Here is an 18406-nt window from a genome sequence, read left to right on the forward strand (position 1 = left end):
GCACAGGGCAGGCCTCAGTCCTGGCTTCTGCATTCATTCTTTGAGCCCTCCTGGGGGTATGAAGGCGAACCTGCCATGGACCCTGCTTTTGAGAGGCTTACGGTCTAGCAGAGGAGGGCAGTGGCCACGTTAGCAACTGGCCATCGTAGCAAAAGGTCGGGCGCAGTTTCCATGGGACGTCACGGGAATTTAGAGTGAGGGTCCCCAAACCAGTGGGGATGGGGGTAGGGTGGAGAAGGAAGGCAGTTAAGGACGGCTTCCTGGAATTCGGCCTTGAAGGTTTAAAATAGTGCCGATTGCCCATGAGGTATGGCAAGTAATGGTTTTAGTTCTAGCAAAAGAGAAACACTTAAAACTGAGCGGAAACACATTTTTAAAAAAGAGTTTCACTTTGTTATTTTTCACCAAAGCGTTAGTAATTACAGAAGAAATAAGAACCTCCCCTTATTTTTTGGCTTTAATAAATTGTCTTTATTTAGCGTTACATAGGAGCACCAAAGCATGTTCAAAATTGGGGGCCTGTAAAGTCTTCATCCTGGAGGTGAGGGAGGGAAGGATCTTTTTTTCTTAATTCAGGTATCGTTGATTTACAATTTCATATTAGTTGCAGGTATGCAGTATAGTGATTCAATATTTTTGTAGATTATACTCCACTTAAAGTTATTATAAAATATTGGCTCTATTCCCTGTGCTGTACAGTATATCCTTGTAGCTTATTTTATGCAGAGTAGTTTGTACCTCTTAATCCCCTGCCCCTGTCTTGCCCCTCCCACCACCCCTCTCCCCGCTGATAACCACTAGTTTGTTCTCTAGATCAGTGAGTCTGTTTCTGTTTTGTTGTCTTCATTCATCTTATTTTTCAGATTCCACATGTAAGTGAAAACATGCAGTATTTGTGTTTCTTCGTCTGACTTATTTCACTAAACATAACGCCCTCCAAGTCCATCCATACTGTTGCAAATGGCCAGTTTTCATTCTTTTTTATGGCTGAGTAATATTCCATTGTGTGTGTGCGTGTGTGTGTGCGTGTGTGTGTGTGTGTGTGTGTGTACATACACGCCACATCTTCTTTATCATTCATCTGAAAGATCTTTGGAAGAGCAAGTCGATTGTATAAGTAAGGCAAAGGCATGAGGTTCTGGGGAGTGTGGTCAGAAAAACAGAGCAGTTTAATTCCTCCTAAGAGAAGAGCTGAGGCAGGGGAAGGTGAGGGGCGGGACGGGAAGGCGGTTGGGGGGTCGGGATTGAAGGCTCTAGGCAGGCATGCCACAAGGTAGGTCGGGGGTGTGACTGTGGTACGAGCTGCGGTGTGGGGATAGATGGACAAGGGGCAGAAGTGAGGGCAGCGGGACAGGCTGTGCAGGGGCGGTGGGCGTGGAGGGAGCACAACGGGTGGGACAGGGAGACCTTTAGAGCAGTGCCGTCCAGGAGAACTTGCTGTGACGACGGGAGTGTTCCCTGCCCTGCTTTCTGATACAGCATCCACCAGCTGCATGTGGCCACTGAACACTTTTAAAATTATTTATTTTTATAAATTTATTTACTTATTTCTGGCTGTGTTGGGTCTTCGTTGCTGTGCACAGGCTTTCTCTAGTTGCGCCGAGCGGGGGCTACTCTTCGTTGCGGTGCGTGGGCTTCTCATTGCGGTGGCTTCTCTTGTTGCGGAGCCGAGCTCTAGGCGTGCGGGCTTCAGTAGTTGTGGCATGTGGGCTCAGTAGTTGTGGCTCGCGGGCTCTAGAGCGTAGGCTCAGTAGTTGTGGCGCATGGGCTTCGTGGCTCCGCGGCATGTGGGATCTTCCCGGACCAGGGCTTGAACCCACGTCCCCTGCATTGGCAGGTGGATTCTTAACCACTGCGCCACTAGGGAAGCCCCCCCACTGAACTCAACGTGGCTGGTGTGACAGAGGAACTGCACTTTTCACCTTAACCACTTTACACTTAAATAGCTACTCGTGGCTACAACACGGTTCTAGAAGGTGAAATCCACACTAGCCGGGGACTGATCGGCCAGCTGGGCCTGGCCGGGTGGACAGAGGTGAAGCTACAGGGCAGCTCATTTGGGGGATGGATGAGTTTCCTCTTGTGTGTGTTGGGGCTTCCAGGGGACCAGGGGCATCTGGATGACGACGTGCACCCAGCAGTAAGACAAACACATTCCTTAAGGGAGAGCAGTGGCTGGAGATGCCAGGTGGGAGGCATCAGCATAAAATCCTAGCAGAAATCATAAAAGTGGCAGCTTAGGGAAGCCCCTTCACTGCCTTTGGCCTCGGAGTCCTGTTGATACCGTGGTGATCTTGTTTGCTCTGCCTGCCTGCTGGGGCTGTTCAGAGAAACAGATGACACGATGTCTATGGCGGTGCCGGTGGACTCTTCAAACGTAAGGCGGGTTTTATAACATCGCTCGGAGTGGAGAGGAATGTGTCCCAAATGTTATTTTCCAAACACAGAAGATAAAGGCCCCAAATTCTGGAAGTGTTGCAAGCTAGATAATCCATCAGGCCCTCCTGCTAAAAGATGACTAGGTCCAGGATAAACAGAGGCAAATATGTCTCCGTCAGGAATGTCAGGGACTCCGAGACATCTTGGAGGGCTCCCTTGAGGTTGTTACTGTGAGCAAACAAACATAAAAGCCGGGTGTCTGCGAGTGCAAATACCAACACCACTCAGATCACGAGACCAGCTCAGGGTCCAGGCCAAGGTGGGAGAGCAGTCCTGGAGGGTCCCCCGTGAAGCCAGGGCCCTCCAAGCTTCCAGAAGAGGTCACTGATTCCAGAAGCAAATGTAGTCCTCTCAGAAGCAAATGTACTGTTTTTTTTTAAAGAAAAGCAACACCAGTTTAAACATTTAGGATGAATTTCCATCAAAAATTACCTAAAAATTTCCAAACACCCAAGGAGGTAAAACCGGCAAAAGGAAAGTCATCAGAAGGATGGGAGGGCAATGCGGATTAACTTCCCCAAGGATCTCACATATTAGAAAACAGACACCAAGTTAGAAAAGGGAAGACAGCGATGTAGGAAATACACACAAAAAATGAAGAATAGTATAATAATACATAATAGTGATACAGAACAATGGAAAATGACCAAGTAGACCACAGAGCAACCATGACAACAAAGAAAGCTATTGGAAAAAATTTTTAAATCGTTAAATGACAGACTAATAGATGGGTTAAACTGTACATTAAATACCAAAGAGAGAATTGGTGAACTTGTAGATGGGTCTAGAGAGACGGTTCAGCCCACATATGAGGGGGTAAGTGATGGAAACGTGCATTTAAGAGAGGCAGAAATTAGAATGAGAAGGTCTAATATAATATCCATCTAACTTTCATCTCAGAGGAAACTGAAGTTAAGCCAGGAGAGACCAGTATCGATGAGCTAGTGGCTAAGACTTTCTCAGAACCGATGGGAGATAGGCAGCCGTAGACATGTGAAGTCCAGTGTCATCCCAGCAGAATAAATAAAAGGAAACGCACAGCTCAGGGCGTTGTAGTGAAGCTGCAGCACAGCAAGCACAAGGACATAAAAGCAACCCGAGAAACCAGATCATTCAAAAAGGAATGATGAGTCTGGTATAATGAACGCAGACTTAAATTTCTCCTCTCAGTCACAGCGAGGACATTCCGCCAGCCCGATATTGCTGTGCCGTTGACACCAGAGGTGTGGGAGAGTTGATTTTTCTCTTTGGGCTGTCCCATTTGTCTGTTTTGACTGAAGATGTTCAATTTATTTGTGAAAAAATGCATGTGATGTATGCTGATGTTTACTAAATGTAGTCTGATTGCTTCTTTATAGCAGTCCCTAGAAGGAGGCAAAATGGTGGTTATTAGCTATCTATGGAACTCTATCAAGGCTGCCCCTGTTCAACTTAAGTCTTTCCTGGTGACACATGTTTATTAGGAGCCCGAGTGCACTCCCTCGTGTTAGCTGAGGTCTGTGCCTTGTTTCCACTGTAAGACATGCGTGGTTGAAGCTATTGAACTTCTTCCCAGCCTAAAGTGATGTTAACATCTGTTGGGGTAGGAAAAAAGGTTCTAAAATGAGGTTTTCAAAATAAAAAATGACTCGCTTAACCCTTACTACTAATGATGGTATGTAGGCACTAATTTTTGGTCCTAAATCTCTTTATAATATATGCACTGAGTCTGGTCTTAAAAGTCATTGGGAATCAAAGGGCAGCCTTGGGAGTTCCTTTTTATGGTGACTGAACTGTTCTGGGTCTAGACTGTGGTGGTGGTTATAGGAATCTATACATGTGACAAAATGTCATCGAGTTATGACATACATACATACCCAAAAAAGTGCATGTAAAAGCTGGTGAAATCACAGATGTGGAGGAAAAATGTATGGATACCAAGGGGGTAGAGCGGGGGAGGGGGATGAATTGGGAGATTGGGATTGACATATATACACTAATATGTACAAAATAGATAACTAATAAGAACCTGCTGTATAGGACAGGGAACTCTACTTTGCTGTACAGTAGAAACTAACACAACATTGTAAAACAATTATACCCCAATTAAAAAAAAAATAAAAATAAAGCTGGTGAAATCAGAGAGAGGGTCTGTAGTCTTGCTAAGGTATTAATGCCAGTGTCAGTTTCTTGGTTTTGTTATTGTTCTTAGTTATACAAGATGTTACATGGGACCTCTCTGCTTTTTTTTAAAAAAAAAATCTGCCCTATTTTTGCAACCACTTAATAGATCTATAATTATTTAAAATAAAAAGTAAAGTTTAGATTAAAAAAGTCATTTAGAGCATGGTAGCCAGGAAAATAGCTTCTTCTTGATATTTGTGATTCTCATAGAACATGAATACAAATATTTAGGAATATTTGGTGAACCCTGGAGGGAAGGATCATGGCACTGTGGTTAAAAAAGTGAGTAGGAGAGTTGAACTCAGTGTCTCTGTCACTATTTAAGGTTGCAAGCTTGCAACAGAGAAGTCTAAAGGCCACCATTGTTAAAACCCTTGGAAAACTAGCCAGAACTTTCTATATTGCCTAAAATGAAATCAGCTTGCGCCGTAGCATGAAAAAAAAATGTTTATAGTTATCAATGGAATGGTAATTTTTTTTAAAAAGGGTTTCAGCTTTTTCAAGTTTGGTCTATAAGTGGAAGCATTAAGCATTTGGAAAATGTAGAATTTATTGTGGAATGAATGTACCCTTGAACAACGGAGGTTTGAACTGCATGGGTCCACTTATATGGGGTATTTTTCAATAGTGAATACTTCATACTACACAGTGCGTGGTTGATTGAATCCATGGATTTGGAGGAACTGAGGATGTGGAAGGCCAGCTCTAAGTCACACTCGGATTAACCCCCGAGTTATTCAAGGGTCAACTGTAATTCCCTGAACTGAGCTATACTGAATTAACCACCGAGTGAGTCCAGTTAGTGAGAAAGTAATGAATATGGACTACTCTTAAATGTATTAGAGAGAGTGTTCCATTCTTCTTTATTTTTTTTTAGTTATCTATTTTATACATAGTAGTGTATATATGTCAATCCCAATCTCCCAATTTATCCCACAAGTGTTCCATACTTTTCCCTCCCTCTTTCTTCTTTTATATTTGCAGTTGAAGTAGGTGGTGTCTTTATTTTTCTCTAGACAACTTTAATTGATAGAATTCAGATTTTGTGGAATGATGTTCAGAAAATACCTATATTAAAATATCTTTATCACGATCAAATTAAGCAGTAGTGAGAAAGAAAAAGTGACCTTCAGTAAGATGAGTCAAAAAGGAAATCCATGAATAAACAATATTAGAATGAGAAAAACATAAATAGAGCAGAGATTAAATAATAAGAGAATACTCTGAAAAACTTTATGGAAATAAATTTAAAGAATTAAACCCAAATTAACAAATTTTAGAAAATACACACTGACTTAAAAAAAAGATAGCTTGAATATTTCTATATGTTTAAAGGAAAATGACTGAGTAATTAAAACTATTCCCCAAAGGAAATTCAGGATCAGATGTTACTGATAAGTTTGCCAAACTTTCCAGGAAGAGATCATTTCTTGAAAAGAAAGGGAACATTTCCCAACTTATGCCAAGAGCAAGTGTAACTTGAAACCAAACAACATGATGATATGAGACCATCGGGTCACTTAGGAAAACGAATGCAAAAATTTCAAACCATAAATTGGAAAGGTAGTGGAACACATGATGTGACACCTTCAGGTCAACGTCATGGACTGCGTGTTTGTGTCCCTGAAATTCATACTGTTGAAACTCTAATCCCCAATGAGACAGTATTAGGAGGTGGGGTCTTTGGATGATAAATAGGTCTAGATGAGGTCATGAGGTTGGGGCCCCAGGATGGGATTAGTGTCCTTATAAGAAAAAGAAACTCCAGCTCCCACACACTCTCTCCCTCTGGGAGCATGCACCAAGGGAGGCTACGTGAGGACCTAACCAGGAAGAGGGCCCTCAGCAAGGACCCAGTCCTGCTGGCGCTCTCATCTCTTGCTTCCAGCCTCCGGAACTGTGAGGAATAAATGTTTGCTGTTTAAGCCACCCAGTCTGTAGTACTTTTGTTACAGCAGTTACAACTCACTGAGACAGGGAAGCAGTTTGCTGAACTTCTTATTAGGTCCACAGTTTGTAATGTGCCTCGTCCTTTCCAATTGTTTAACCTTAGCAGCGCTGAGCTGGATTCCAACACAAGACTGAAATGAGCACCCTCACCTTCTTCATTGTTTTAGAGGAAGTGGTTCAAACGTATCACCATTAGGACTGTTGTTAGTGTACGTTTTTATGTTGACTCCTTATCAGGTTAATGGAGTTCTTCCTATTCCTGGTTTGCTAGTTTATTTTTATTTATTTATTTATTTATTTAATTTTTTGGATAAGCAACTCTTTTTTTGGGGGGGGGGGTATAGTTGTTTTACAATGTTGTGTTCGTTTCTACTGTACAGCAAAGTGGAGTTCCCTGTGCTATACAGCAGGTTCTTATTAGTTATCTATTTTATGCATATTAGTGTATACATGTCAATCCCAGTCTCCCAATTCATCCCACCACCACCATCCCCACCACCTGCTGGTTTGCTAGTTTAGAAGAGACTCAAGTGTAAGGAATGGACCCTGTTGGGCTCCTGATTCCAACAAACCCAATGTAGAAAGACAATTTTTGAGGCATTTGAGGAAATTTAATTATGGATTGGGTATAGGACAGTGAGGAATTATTTTAACTGCGGTGTGATCATACGTTGTGATTGTGTAAGAAAATGTCCATTTTTAATTTTTTTAACAGTGGTAAAATATGCATAACATAAAATTTACCACTTTAGGTACAGGTACATTCACATTGTTGTGCGACAGTCACCTCCATCCTCTCCAGAACTTTTTCATCTTCCCTCACTGCAACTCAGTACCCATTCAACACTAACTTGTCATACCCCCAGGCCCTGGAAATCACCATTCTACTTTCCGTCTCTATGAATTTGATTGCTCTGGGTACCTCATGCAAGTAGAATCATACAATATTTGTCCTTTTGTAACTGTCCTATTTCACTTAACAAAATGTCCTCAAGGTTTATCCATGTTGTAGCATGTATCAGAATTTCTACTTTTATGGCTGAACAGTATTCCATTGTATTTATGGACCACATTTTGTTTATCCATTCATCCATTGTAGATATTGGATTCTTCCTATCTTTTGGCTTTTGTGAACAAAGCTGCTATGAACATGGCGTACAAATATCTGTTTGAGTCCCTGCTTTTGATTCTTTTGGGTACCCATACACACCCAGAAGTGGGATTGCTGGATCGTGTGGTAATTCTGTTTGATGTTTTGAGAAATCACTCCACTGTTTTCCACAGCAGCTGCACCATTTTACATCCCTACCAGCAACGCACAGGGGTTTTACTTTCTCCACATCCCCACCAGCACATATTAAGAAAATGCCCGTGTTTGTAATAGATCTACACGCGGTAGGGCTGCAGAAGGAGAAGAGTTGCTAGTCGTCCATTCCCACAGAACCTCAGCCCCCTGCCTGGGCAGCCTTCAAGCTGAGCTGTGGCCATGACTAGATTTTCCCTGGGTGCCTGTAAAACTTCCATCATGTCTCTGAAAGGAAAGACTTTAAGAGAAAAAGAAAAACTGAACACTCTATGATTTAGTGATACCTACATATGTAGTAAAATCTTTTCAAAGGCAAGGGACTGGGAATTCCCTGGCGGTCCAGTGGTTAGGACTCCATGCTTTCACTGCCGAGGGCGTGGGTTCAATCCTTGGTCGGGGAACTAAAGTCTCGAAAGCCCAGAATAAATAAATAAATAAATGAAAGGCAAGGGACTGCCAGACATTATTCATGATCCGAGGTCCCTTGTGGGTGGGAGTGGGGGATGGCACCGGGGAGGAATATTGTTTACCTTCCAGTTTTTAGGTTGGGTGCTGGTCTCATTTGTGCTTTGTTATTATGTTTCATTACCTCCATAAATTACATATATATACATACTTTTGCATGTATAATACTACATAATTTACACTTATAATCTTAACCTAGTAACGTTTATTCTTTTGGGCTGTGGCTCCTACCTGTTGACTAGAGATCTGGTGCTGGTCTGAAATTTCAGTTGGTATCGTCTGAGGCAAAGAGAGAGAACAGAGTGAGTTTTATAAATTTATTTATTTATTATTTATTTATTATTTTTAGCTGTGTTGGGTCTTCGTTTCTGTGCGAGGGCTTTCTCCAGTTGTGGCAAGCGGGGGCCACTCTTCATCGCGGTGCGCGGGCCTCTCACCATCGTGGCCTCTCTTGTTGCGGAGCACAGGCTCCAGACGCGCAGGCTCAGTAATCGTGGCTCACGGGCCTAGTTGCTCCGCGGCATGTGGGATCTTCCCAGACCAGGGCTCGAGCCCGCGTCCCCTGCATTGGCAGGCAGACCCTCAACCACTGCGCCACCAGGGAAGCCCCAGAGTGAGTTTTATAAAGCGAAATTGATTCAACTTCAAGGATTGTGTATGTCCTTGAATTACATCCTCCCTACTTGATTTGGTGTTAAAAGGACCTTTAAAAATAAAATCAGAGTGTTAAAAGGGTGCAGTTTGTTGTCTTATTTGTTTTATTGTCCTTACAAAAGGAAAACAGAAACAGTAGATGTCCTTGTGTAAGGTCATTACCATTAAAAAAAAAAATGTTTTCAGTGGTCCTTGAAATAAAAAATTCTAGGAATTGTTGCTTCAGAGAACACAGTACTGTGTTCAGTAGCCAAACACCAGGGCTGATGACACTTAGGACAGTGATTTCACTCATCTCCCTTTCCAGAGAATGTAAGTCCTCCACATTTAGAGACGTGAGTAAATTTGAATAACTCAGCAAAAACATACTCTCAGCTCAGAGGAGCTAGATTGTCAAATACCGGCTAACGATGCTTCCAACTACCATTTGCTGAGCCCTTCCTGTGTCATTGACTGTCTTGTACCGATTGTCTCACTTAATCCTCAGAAATGTTGTTATTCCCATTTAACTGATAACTGAAACTTTGGCTGATATCTTGCTCGGTATCACGTGAGTAAGATAAGGGGGAGCTGGATTTCAAAGTTGTGTTGTCAGCTTCACACTTCGTCCACACTCTCGGCTACTACCTCGTCTACACTCTCGGCTACTACCTTGCTACTACCTATTCCACACAGGGCACCATCTTTGAGAAGCCAGATGCAGGGGCTACAAAATAGGTACTGAGCGCTGGATCCCCACCTCAGCCCTCTCTCATTTTTCTTGAACTGTCTGATGTTTAAGGAGCCCAGGTCACAGAGCTCAAAGGGGAAATGCTAAGCTCATTGGAACCATTACCGTTTTACGGTGGTGGTCTTCAAATGCACATGTAGGCAGTGACCTAATTGTACTTATTTCTTGTATCCCTATGAGACATTAGCAAATGCACTGTGTAACTTTAATTGTGGGCAGAAGATCTGGGGAGAGAGGAGGCATTCCAAGCAAACTCCAATGACCAGTAGCTGAGGTCTCCTGGGAAGAGTGAGGAAGATGGTGTAGCTTTGAGCTAAGACGCACGAGGATAGGTTCAGGCGACAATAAGAGTTTAGGTGGGAGAGCTTATAACGAGGTGGGCAGCAATCAGAGACTCACGGGGGGCTGAGGAGACCATGCCTCTCCTCCAAGAAGGATACAGGAAAAGCAGGAGGAAGTGGAGTGCTTCAAGACCGACCAGAGGAGAATTGGGGAAATGTACATATAAGGCAACGAGTTCTAATTCACACGGTAATAAAATGGAAGGCTTTGAACTATGCTTCCACTTTCTCATTTTTAGATTCTTTATCTATCTCTTCACATCTGTCTGTGAGCGGCTGCCAGGATCCTTCCTTAGTCACACACACTGCCTCCCAGGATTTCAAAATCCCTCCTCCTTAAGAACTGCATGCAATTTCTCCCCTTCCTGGCAAGGTCAGACTCTCCTTCTCTCTTCCTCTCTCATCCTCTCTTACCCTCCCTTCTCATCTTGTGTCAGTTGCCTCTTACCGTGTAACAAATCACCCAAAACATAGTGGCTTCGAACAACAAGGTACTGTTATCATCTCTCACGGTCTGGTGAAAAGACTAGGATGAACTGGGTGCCCCCCCACCCCTCAGGGTCTCTCATGCAGTTGCAGTCAGGTGGTCACTGGGGTTGGGGTCGTCCCGAGGCTCCAGTGGGTTGGACATCCAAGATGGCGTCTTCATACCATGTCTGGTGCCTCAGCTGAGGTGGCTGGGGACTGACTGGGCTCTTCCCTCCCTCCTTCCTTCTCCCTCTCTGTCTCTGTGCGCCACACAGCCTCTCTACGTGGTTACCTCGGACTTCCTCATAGTCTAGGGGGTTTAGAGTAGTTGCACTTCTTACATGGTAGCCATCTTTCCTTAGACATGCATTCCAAGACACCTAAATGGAAGGAAGTTCCAAGCTTATGACTTAGCCTCAGAATCACTCAGCACCACTGTTGCTGCCTCTTATTGGTCCAGAGAAGGTCACAGAACCAGCCCAGGGGAGAAGGGACCACCTAAGGGTGTACATACAGGAAGGTGTGGTTTACTGGGGGTGGTATACCTCTCCAAAGACTAACTAACATATTTCTCATGTGTTGAAATGTCTGTCCCTTCTGTCCTCCTTATAACTGAAATATCATAAGTCACTGTTTTATTTTTATTTTTAAGTCACTGTTTTATATCTTGCTTCGCATTCATAGTTTTTCTGTTGTTTATGTTAAGAGTGATTGGAAGACTTCTTTGAGGAATTCTTATGCATTCTCTCAAAAGAATCTTAAGAATATGCTTTCATTTCTTGATATTGACATTTTTAAGCACCCAAGAGGCCCTATAGAAAAGCTGTGTGACTATTTTTTAGAAAGTCTCTTTGGGAAATCAGATTCGATTCACGTTTTTTAACCACTGATGATAACATATCAAACTGAAAAGGCAGATCAGTTTTAGGGAAAAGTGATCCACCATCAGGTGTGGGTGTCCTTGGGTGAACTCCCCAACAATATTGCTTTTCATGCTTAGCCACTAATTAAAAAACCTGTTCTCTTGTTGGGACTGAACCATGGTTTACTTTCTGGCTGGACCTTTTTTTTTTTTTTTTTTTAACTTATATTCAAGCTCTTACACAAGCCAAAGCTTACTGTTTTTTAACAACTCTCTCCCCTCCCGCCCCCAGAAAAGGGATAACTTGAATCTAAAAGATTTGTTGCATAGTCACATGGCAGTTTCAGAAATTCTTTATGTAAAAACCTCGAACCGATGGATGGCTTAACTTTCCCAAGCTTCTGCAATGCCATCGTGGTCTCAAGTTCGTGTAAAGTTATTGGCTGTAAAGGAGCTTAATCTGCAGAGCTTTTCTCTGGTGATTATGGAGAACAGCACATGGGGGAGAAAGTGGGCCATTGGAGGTGGCAAATAACTTGATGTTTTTTTTTTTTCTACCCACAAGTCCTGGAAAAACTCTGCCGTCAAGGATTAATTTGCTCATGAGATTTTACTGCGGTTGCCATTAAGAAAAAACTAACAGGAGCAGCAGGGCAGAAGCATTTCTGAGCTCTGGGGAAAAGAGTCAGGATTTGTGGTGGGACGCAGGGTGCTTGTTTTTCTCTCCTACAACGATTATGAGTTAAGCATCCGAGGTTGATAGTGTTCCTCTCACCCAGGACTTTGTATAGCCATCTGAAGGCTGACTCTGAAGCATGATAATCAGTAGTTTGTAGTTTTCCATACTTTGTCTTTATGCAGGGAAAAGATTTCATTTAAAGAAACCTTTTAGGGAGTTCCGTGGTGGCCTAATTGTTAGGATTCGGTGCTGTCACTGTCATGGCCCCGGTTGGGGAACTGAGATCCTGCAAGCCACGTGGCATGGCCAAAATATGAAAAAAAAAAAGCTTTTAGACTCGATCTTTACCCAGTTTTTAAAAAAAGCCTTAGACAATAGCATGTTATCCCGTTGGTGATGTGTTTCCGCATCTCTGTCCTCATACGTGGGTTCTACATGCAGGTTAAATGGAGACCCCGGCAGCTTCACAACCCAGAGGGTCCCTCCCCTCAGAGGCGTTCAGCCCTCACTTTCCTCCAGTAGAGGGAGGGCAGTGGACTTTAGTTAGAGCAATATTTTCTATGAAGTTTCACACTAAACCCCTCAACAAAAATTCCCCCTGGACATCAGGCAAAATACGAGGACCGTTCGAGCTTCAGACCCAGGCAGAACGCGCTGCCCACCCCCATCTCCGACCACGGAACACCCCTCCCCCAGCAAAGGTTAGCTCAGGGCTGCCCTGGGTCTTGGCAACTGCTTGGTGGGGAGAGAAGGAGGAAAGGGGGGCTGCGAGGGGACAACGGGGCCAGGACGGCAGAGGCGTTCTTAGTCACTGTTGCCTGCATTCCTCCAGCTTCCCTGGGAAGCCCTCTTCGTCTGATGCTGCAGATGAGGAAGCCGGAAGACAAGAGTTCAAATAACTTGCTGTCATGCAACTTGGTTAAATAGTTTCAAGTCGTTAAAGAGAATCTAAGCATTGTATTTAATCCTTGGGGAGAATGAAGGATTTTAATCTCAGCCTGGCCGCCTGGCCCGTGGTTCTTGCCACCACCCACTGATCCCTCTAATGAGGGTAACGGTAAGCCACTTAGGAATGAAAACGGGGGAACTTTCTAGAGGTGAGCCTGTGGCACTTAGCCAAGTAACGATAGCTGTCACTCTCTCTCGTTTAATCCTGTAGTGGAGGACGACAAGGAGTTCTCCCCTCGCCAGCGACACCACAAAGAGTTCAAGTTCAACCTATCCCAGATTCCTGAGGGTGAGGCGGTGACGGCTGCAGAGTTCCGAATCTACAAGGACTGTGTTGTCGGGAGTTTTAAAAACCAAACTTTTCTTGTCGGCATTTACCAAGTCTTACAAGAGCAGCAGCACAGGTATGGAGGCTCGAGGAACCCCAAAGGGTGGGGCTGGCCCCCGTTTCTCACCCCGCCACCTTATAACCCCGACTCTGTCTCTGCAAGGTGGCTTGGAGTTCAAGGGCAGCACACGGGCGTGACGGGGGGTGTGTTCCCAATGGTAGCGTTGAACCAGCAAGACGACTTTTTTGCTCTTAAGGTGAAAATTTCCCAAATAGTTTTCTTTTCCGAAGCAAGCCAGTGAATGGTATCTACTAAGCATCCTTTGTGTTCGGAAAACATATAACTCACTGGGACTAAAATGTTTCCCACTATGTTTTAGTCCCTACTTTGAGTGATGGGTGAGGGTGGCCAACATAAGTTCGCACGCGGAAATTATGCGGATGCTTAACTGCAAATGCTACTGATTCAAGCGAATAGAAGGCTGTGTGCTTGTGCATGTAATGTACACATATATGATATAATATGTCTTTGAGTGAGTGTGTGTGTATATGTGTGTCTCAAATGTATTTTTTATCATGTAGATGCAAGGGACCGGTAGACTTTTTTTTCCCACGTCTGTATTATTCTTGTTTCCTGAAATGAGGCCACACTGTTTTACAGAAGAACTGTGTTCTTGGGGCTGCCTAGCAAATAAAGGAAAACTTCCATGGAGTGATTTTTAGAGCATCGGAGGGGCTAAGGGATGAAGTATTACAGCAGTTATTTCAGTCCTACAGCAAACGGAAAACAAGCCCATGACCTTGAACTTTGCTTGTATTTAGGGCTCAGTTGAGTGGTTTGGCCAGAACAGAGAGTCCGATGCAGAGGTTAGCACTGCCCGTGGTTCTCAGCGGGCAGCAGGTAGGATCTCAGCACGTGATAGGTCTTTCTGGCAATTGTATGGTAAATACGAAGATAAAAGGGAAAGGAAGAGAATGCAGAGGAGGAGGGACATTTATGTCCTCTCTTTATGGACTCTATTAGCTTTGGTTTTATAAACCACCTCCAGATTCTTGCTTTTGGTCCTGGCAATCTATTAATTTCCCAGGAAGGTCCAAAAGTTTGGATTAAGAAGGTCCAAAGGAAGGAGTTGGGTCTCTCCTGAACTTGCGGATCTGTCGCAAATGCACACACTAAAATAATAACAAACATGAACTTGCCCCATACAAGGACCATTTTGAGAGCACTGCCAACATTTGGCCCTGATGCATACTCAAGTCTGTAACGAGGGAACTGGAGAAGGAGGGACATGCCAGGATGTGGGGACATGTCCTGGTGTTGGACAGACACACGGATGGCTGTATGTGAATTCTCAGCTGTGGCAGTTAAATTGTAAGTAAAACAGAGCCGTTGCAGGATCTTTATAACAGACCAAAATTTCAGAATGGAAGGCAGGTTTTCTGATGTCTGATTTTCGCTCCTAAATAAAAGTGTATTCATTGACTTAACTGTTAAGGGCCTCTTTTGAAAAGTAAATTATTCGTTGCTAGATTTTCATCTTTCAGTATTTCAGAGACAATTGCTATTCAGTGATTCTTCGGAACTGCTTTAGCCATTGATTTTCAATCTGCCTAAGTATCGGTCCCATTGCCTTTCTCTGATGGAAATAACCTGCTGGTGCCTTTTTTGGCTCAGACATTTGTTTGGAAAACATAGTTTTCTGTGTTCTGCAGGAAAAGCTTTAGAGTGAAAACACTAGATTGGAGGTTTTGTGACTATGGACTTTTTTCAAAATTATTATTATTTTAAAAAAGAGAGAGAGCACGCACTGGCAGACCATGTGTAAGGTTTATACTGAACTCCAGCCAAAAGCGAACAGCTGCCTTGAGCTTCAGATCGTGGTGTCATGCTTCCTCCAGGCCAGCAGTGAGCTTGGAAAACAAAACTCCCAAATGGTCCCAACCTTCACTGACTCCGTGTCAAAGCAGAATTGTAATTTCTCTGCGTTTTAGGATGGGAGCATTTGGTGATTGGACGTGTTTAATTTTTGTGCATAGGAAAGGGGAAATCCTGGGAGAATTGGGGGAATTTCATGCTTTTAAAGAGTTCCACGTTGGCCAGGAGAAGATTTTCTTATCGGTGGGCCTGGAGCCCAGGCTGCCTGCGGTTTGCTCATGTCCTTCCAGAGGCCTCCAGATTGAACTGTGGGACCCCTTCTGGGGAAGGTTCGATCTCCCCGTCTGTACCATCTTGGGGTGTCTTGGCTGAAAAGGACCCTCCAGGCCTGTGAAGAAACGTAGCTGTCTAATCTGTTTCAGTGAAATTTGTAGCATTTGATGGATCAGCTTAACACACGTGTGTGTTGCAAAAGAGTTGGCCTCCTTGGAAAAGAAAAAAAAGAAAAAAGGCAGGTGTTTCAATGCTGAGTCATACCATCAGCTGAGGCAGAAGAAGTTCTGTGTTGGGCCTCCTGGTGTAAAGGGCAGCTAGGGAGCCCGACCCAGGGAGGGTCAGAAACGATTCTTGGAAGATAGGCCATTGCTGCGAACTCTGCAGAAACCTTATTTCTCTGACTGGTAAGAAATCACTGGACCAGGTAAGTTCAAAAAAGTGATGAGTTGAAGAGATGGTGCTTTGAGGTAGGACAGGGTAACAATTGATACAGTATTCAAAACCTGAGAATAAAGCAAGAGATGGAATCTAAGTCCTGAAAAGATCTGGAGCAACTCGCAGAGTGGAGTGGGGTTGGCAACCCTACAGCATACGCGGTCCTATCAGAGGAGCACAGGGGGCCCTTTGTAGTTGATTTATTTTTATTTTTTGTTTTTTTAAAAATTTATTTATGGCTGTGTTGGGTCTTCGTTTCTGTGCGAGGGCTTTCTCTAGTTGCGGCAAGTGGGGGCCACTCTTCATCGCGGTGCGCGGGCCTCTCGCTATCACAGTCTCTCTTGTTGCGGAGCACAGGCTCCAGACACGCAGGCTTAGCAATTGTGGCTCACGGGCCCAGTCGCTCCACGGCATGTGGGATCTTCCCAGACCAGGGCTCGAACCCGTGTCCCCTGCATTGGCAGGCAGATTCTCAACCACTGCACCACCAGGGAAGCCCTGTAGTTTATTTTTAAATTTTACTCTAGAGTATGGTGTGGGGTTGATATCTTAAGATGAGTTTGGTGTTACTATCTGATGTAAGAAATTGTTATGTTTTTATGATGACCTTGGTGGAAACTGGCATTTACACAGTGCTTAGAGTTTGGGAAAGACCTTCCCCTATGTTCCTTCCTTAGGATTTAGCCATGACCCCATCAGACAGCTGGGCAGGCAGGTTATCCTTAGAAGGATGGAACGTGGCACATATGGATTTTGCCAAGTCCAAATTAGGCCTAAACTATGATCTGCTTTGATTCCCTCAAAGTCATCCCAATGACATGGGGACAGTCCTGAAATAAAGGTGAAGTGCCAGAAAGAGGTAAGCGGTCCCCTTATGGCATGCCTTGCATCTTCATCTCCTTAGCTTGGATGCGAACATCTCAAGGACGCTTCTGTTTGGATGGCATAGGAGACAGCTCTGTTGAGGGTAAAAATGTGTCTGTTAGAATTCAGGCCCTGGTATTGATACTTTGGCTTTCAAGGGCTTGCAATGGAAAACCTCTGCAAACCTTCATTGATCTTTTGGTCAACCATGGATCTATTAGCAGTTCTTCTAGAGGAGGGGGTGTGGAGGAGAAAAAAGGCTAGAATAAATTTATATAAAAGTACTTGTCCTTATTCACAGTATTATATCTTTGTCCATTTACTTTACCATTTTCTCCTGAATCTCATACACACTAAGCTGTCTTCATACTTGGAGGGTAAAGGCTGCTCTGATTAACTGTCAACCTTCCATTGTCATATGTAGTAGTGTGATGGTAGCATGTTGCTTTTCATAACATGTACTCATGATCTTTACTTTTATAGCACCTATAGATTAATAGTGCAGTTTGGGGGCCTTTAAGAATATCATTTGCATCTACATTTCTATCTGGTGAAAGACATACTTTGACTCTTCTTATTCAATTTTGTATATCTGGAAGTCAAAGTCAAACAGCATCTCTTGAAAGCCAGCCAGAAATTTTTTCAGTGTCTGAAAGATGGTTCTGTTTGGTACATGAACTGGCCACACGTGCCTCTGATAGTTTTGACATCCCATATTCTACTCTATACGGTTTGGCAGTTGTATTGCCTGGCAGTGATAATCTATCTTCTGTGTATATGATAACTTTTCTTTTTTGTGTTCTATCATGGTGCAGTCCATTGGAAGACATTTAAAGTGAGAATTAATTACCAAATTCAAAATTCAGTTCCTCCTGGTATAAGCAATATCATGACTCTGTTTGCAGACAGGCAAAGTAGGGTTTTGTTTTTTTTTTTCAGTTTGGTCCATATGTTTCATCCTAACTTCAGAATCCTTAGGATTGGAAGATGTGCATCTTTGAATCAAGGGAACAGGGCAATGCTGTGTTAAAAGTTGGTTTTTAAAACCAAGAAAGATTTCCTTAGGCCACCCAGAGGCCATGCCGGTGGAGTCCCCAGAAACAATGCCAGACTGAATTATTGTTTAAAGTTGTGACCAAGTTCACCATTTCTGACCTACTTTTTAAGATAGAATATAATTGTCCCAGGAGAGAAAATAACTGTCAAAAGGCAAAAAAAACAGTTTTCCAAAATTTTTAAATGATTCGCTACTCTGAACCATTCACAGAGATAGGGGATGTAGGAATAAGTCAAGGAAGGGGGATGGACATGAGTCCAGGTTGGGACATGTCTGAGTCATGGTTGGATGCCCAAGAGGCAGTGGGATATGGGAGTGTTTAGATCAGCAGAATGAGCTAAACTCTACAGGAATGGATATTTGAGATCACAGGTGAACTACAGATGTAGATTAGATAGCTGTGTAAGAATAGAAAAACCTACCTGACCCTGGACCATTTATTAAAAATACTATCTTTTTTCTAGGCACATCAATGGCATTTTTGTCATGTATCAGGTGACCACATGTGTTTGGGTCTGTTTCTGAGATCTTTATTCTGTTCTATTGATTGATTTTTCTCTTCTTG

General features: G+C 43.5%; 1 protein-coding gene across 1 annotated transcript in view; it reads left to right on the plus strand.

Moving 5' to 3' along the window:
- Positions 1 to 18406, plus strand: part of BMP6 (bone morphogenetic protein 6) — a 144049-nt gene that overhangs the window by 106370 nt on the left and 19273 nt on the right. The window contains exon 2 of the mRNA XM_036869058.1: positions 13217 to 13409. Within this exon, the coding sequence (XP_036724953.1) occupies positions 13217 to 13409 (193 nt within the window). The remainder of the gene's footprint in view (positions 1 to 13216; positions 13410 to 18406) is intronic.

Source organism: Balaenoptera musculus, chromosome 11 (genome assembly GCF_009873245.2).
Source record: "Balaenoptera musculus isolate JJ_BM4_2016_0621 chromosome 11, mBalMus1.pri.v3, whole genome shotgun sequence".
NCBI classification, from domain to species: Eukaryota; Metazoa; Chordata; class Mammalia; order Artiodactyla; family Balaenopteridae; genus Balaenoptera; species Balaenoptera musculus.